This window comes from Gobius niger (genome assembly GCF_951799975.1).
Source record: "Gobius niger genome assembly, chromosome: 21".
In the NCBI taxonomy this organism is placed as follows: Eukaryota; Metazoa; Chordata; class Actinopteri; order Gobiiformes; family Gobiidae; genus Gobius; species Gobius niger.
This window is the reverse complement of record NC_136872.1, coordinates 4871677-4874885: the sequence shown is the minus strand read 5'-3', so window position 1 is coordinate 4874885 and position 3209 is coordinate 4871677. Positions and strand designations below refer to the sequence as shown.

At 43.0% G+C, this 3209-nt stretch overlaps 1 protein-coding gene across 1 annotated transcript; it reads left to right on the top strand.

The window, feature by feature from the left end:
- Positions 1 to 2088: 2088 nt before the first annotated feature.
- tifa (TRAF interacting protein with forkhead associated domain) lies at positions 2089 to 2786 on the top strand. The gene has a single exon (XM_079579844.1). It carries the CDS (start codon positions 2106 to 2108, stop codon positions 2679 to 2681), a length of 576 nt encoding a protein of 191 aa, XP_079435970.1. The 5' UTR covers positions 2089 to 2105; the 3' UTR covers positions 2682 to 2786.
- The last annotated feature ends 423 nt before the right edge of the window (positions 2787 to 3209 follow it).

Genomic DNA, 3209 nt, shown 5'->3' with positions numbered 1-3209 from the left:
TGAAGACCCAAATTGCATTTAACGAATTTGCTCTGTAAAACAATTTATTTTGTATTTTACTTAAAACTGAAGCCTTGCACACCTGAGCCTTGTTTCTGTTCATTTTGTATAATTTTCCACAAAAAAAAGAAAAATTAAGTATAGGAAATAATCTGGAGGTACTGTATATATGCAACCCATTATAAATACCAATATGCTGCATAAATAAATTGAAACTGTATTATTGGCCACAATTAAAATACAGCTTTTAAATTTTCTTTAAAAGGTACACTGCGTAACATTTTGGACTAAACTGTTGCCATCAGTACAAAACATGCTCCTAATGACCAGCTCGACAGACAATGCTATTTCTGCAGTGAGAAATCATGTCTTCAATTCTTCAATGCTGAAAATATCTGTCACAAAGTAAAAGCTTGTATTTCAATTTATTTTTGGGGTAAAATTCTACGCAGTGTAGCTTTAATGAAACACACTCAGAATTGCATCGACCAACTCCCGTCCTCGAGAGTAGGTTGATACAAGGTTTCACCTTTTATTTGAGGAGAATGCAATAAAAATTCTTTCGAGTTAATGAACATCCCATCCCTGGAGTGGAGACTCTCCACCAGGGGCGGACTGGGACTGAAAAACGGCCCTGGACTCTGGACCAGCCTGGCCCAAACTAGTGTAAATGCAACACTTCCACAAATATATATTTAACCCTTAACCCAGTGCATTTTCTCCAGTTCAGCTTTACCCAAATCTAAAAGCTTCTTGACTGAAGTGCAACAGTGTAATGCCTGATTTGAAAGCTAAGATCTACAAAAGTGATTGAAACTTTTTCTCACGTTGTCGCCACATTTTCGTTGTGTTTTTGTTGCTTTTTCGTCACTTTTTCGTTGTGTTTTCGTCACGTTTGTGTCACTTTCGCATTGTGTTATGGTCGCTTTTTTGTTGCTTTTTCGTCACTTTTTTGTTGTGAATTCGTTGTGTTTTCGTCTCTTTTGTGTCACTTTCATGTTTTTGTGGCTTTTGTGTTGCTTTTTTCCATTGCTTTGTTGTGTTTTCGTCTCTTTCTTTTGTCATGTTTTTTGTGGGTTTATGTTGCTTTCCTGGCACATTTTTGTTCCGTTTTCATCCTCATTTTTTGTCGCTATTTTTGATTCTTTTCTTTTAAGCTTTTAGATTTAGGTAAAGCTGGGTTAACTCGGGGGATGAGAGGAGAAAATGGAAAGGCCGGACCGGTGGCCCAAGAGCCAGTGGCCCTTCTGTGCTCTTCCACAATGGACATGTGGCCAGTCCGCCCCTGCTCTCCACTATCCTTGAGCTTTTCTTTTCTATTATTTACTATTTGATTTATTTTTAACAGAAATGTGATTACAAAATAAAAATGCTGTCAAAGTACGTGTATGCATATACACACATTCACATGTTTAAAGGCCAGGAGGGAGACCTTGAACCAAAGCAAAACGAACATAAAAAAGAAAAGAGGGAAATACAGAAAATAAAGTCATACAGAATAGATCAAGACAGAAAAGGGGGATTTCTGAGTCAATACAGGATGACATATACAGGGGGCGTCACATATGGTGGGTGCCGTGGGCTGCATACCTACCACTCACCGGGAATTCCCTCCTCCACAATGCTGCGTTTGCTGTTCAAGAACTTCAAGAACTTAAACACAACGTACACCGTGGTCATAAATAACCCTACAGTATATTTTAAAAAAACATGTTTTGGTTTAGATGTTCTTCTTGCGCCTCCAAAAGTGAGTTCCCAGTCATACATACTTATGCTACTGGAGAACTGTATTATTTGTTTGCGGGTTTACGTCGCCGCTTGAAAGTTCGTAGCGGCCGTGAACGCAGCACTGTAGATCTTGTGAGGCTGACGAAAGAGCGTTTCTTTACACGGGTTCTTCCCTATTTTTACTCTCACTCACACTGCACCGTTATAGTGTCCAAAACAAACCTACTGAGGGAGAAGCTTCCACCACACGTGCCCCACTCCCTCTCCAGGTAAGAACATGTCCCAGGTGACTGACTTGTCACACTTTGTCGGCACATGTGTAACTTTGTTTATTGTTTTCTCATACAGGCCGTCGTGAGGTCAAGTGAGATTCTACCATGAACGTTTCCCAAACAATGGAGACCGAGGAGGACCTTCTGACCAGCCTGCAGGTCAAGCTCTACCACCCGCAGCAGCGCGCCAGGGGGATGTTCAGCCTCCTTCCACTGGGCAGCAGACACAAGCAGGACGCGGATGACCCTCTGCGCCTGGGACGGGACGGCCTGTCCTGCGCTTTCGCCCTGGCCGACCAGAAAGTGTCCCGCAAGCAGCTGTCCCTCCAGGCTTTCCGCACTCCACAGAGCCAGGGCATGTTCTTCAGCATCCAGAACCTGAGCAAGAAGGGGCGTCTGTTTGTGAACGGCTCCGGGCTGGGGTACTTGGAGAGGTTGGACCTGCCGGACAAGGCCCTGGTGCGGTTTGGGGAGTACGAGATGCTGATTGTGAGGGAGTCCGGAGAGGCCAAGGGCAGTTTCGAGGTGGAGTTGGACGTGCTGGAGGTTTCTCCGTTCACAGACACATGCGCGTGTGTTCCTGTCAGGAGCCCGGTCATGGACACTGGCTCTGGGTTTACGGATGTTCTCAAGTCCCCTGAGCCTTTGGAGAGTGATGAGACTTTGCCATATCACACATAATGGCATATTTGAATTCAGTTTCACTATGATACTGTTACATATAAAACATGTTCTTCAAGCTAAAGTGTCCTTAAATGATACATTTGTAAGCCTTCTCTAAAGCTGTGATTATGCTGTGTACATACACCCATGTCCCTTTGCAATGTGATTTCTGTGTTATAAACAGTCAATAAACTCTGTAAATCTCTATCCCAGTCCTCCTCAGTCAGTGCCAACATGCCAACAGGTTTGACAAGATTTGGTGCTCATCTCAAATTACAGTTAGTGCAAGATTTTGAGAATAGTTACCGAGCACCACATTGGTATTTCAGCGCTTGCAAACACTGAAATATTCTATTCTATGTGGCAACTGGCCAGTCTTGATTCAAGAGGTGTGTCATTTCATATCAAAATGACTCAGACTATCAGACAGTAAAACCTCTTATCAAAGATGAGCACACTGTCTTATAACAGCATTGGGAAACAACAGAGGAAAGGCAATAAAAACTTACAAACGCTCACGCTTTACTGGAATGGGAGGGACGGACA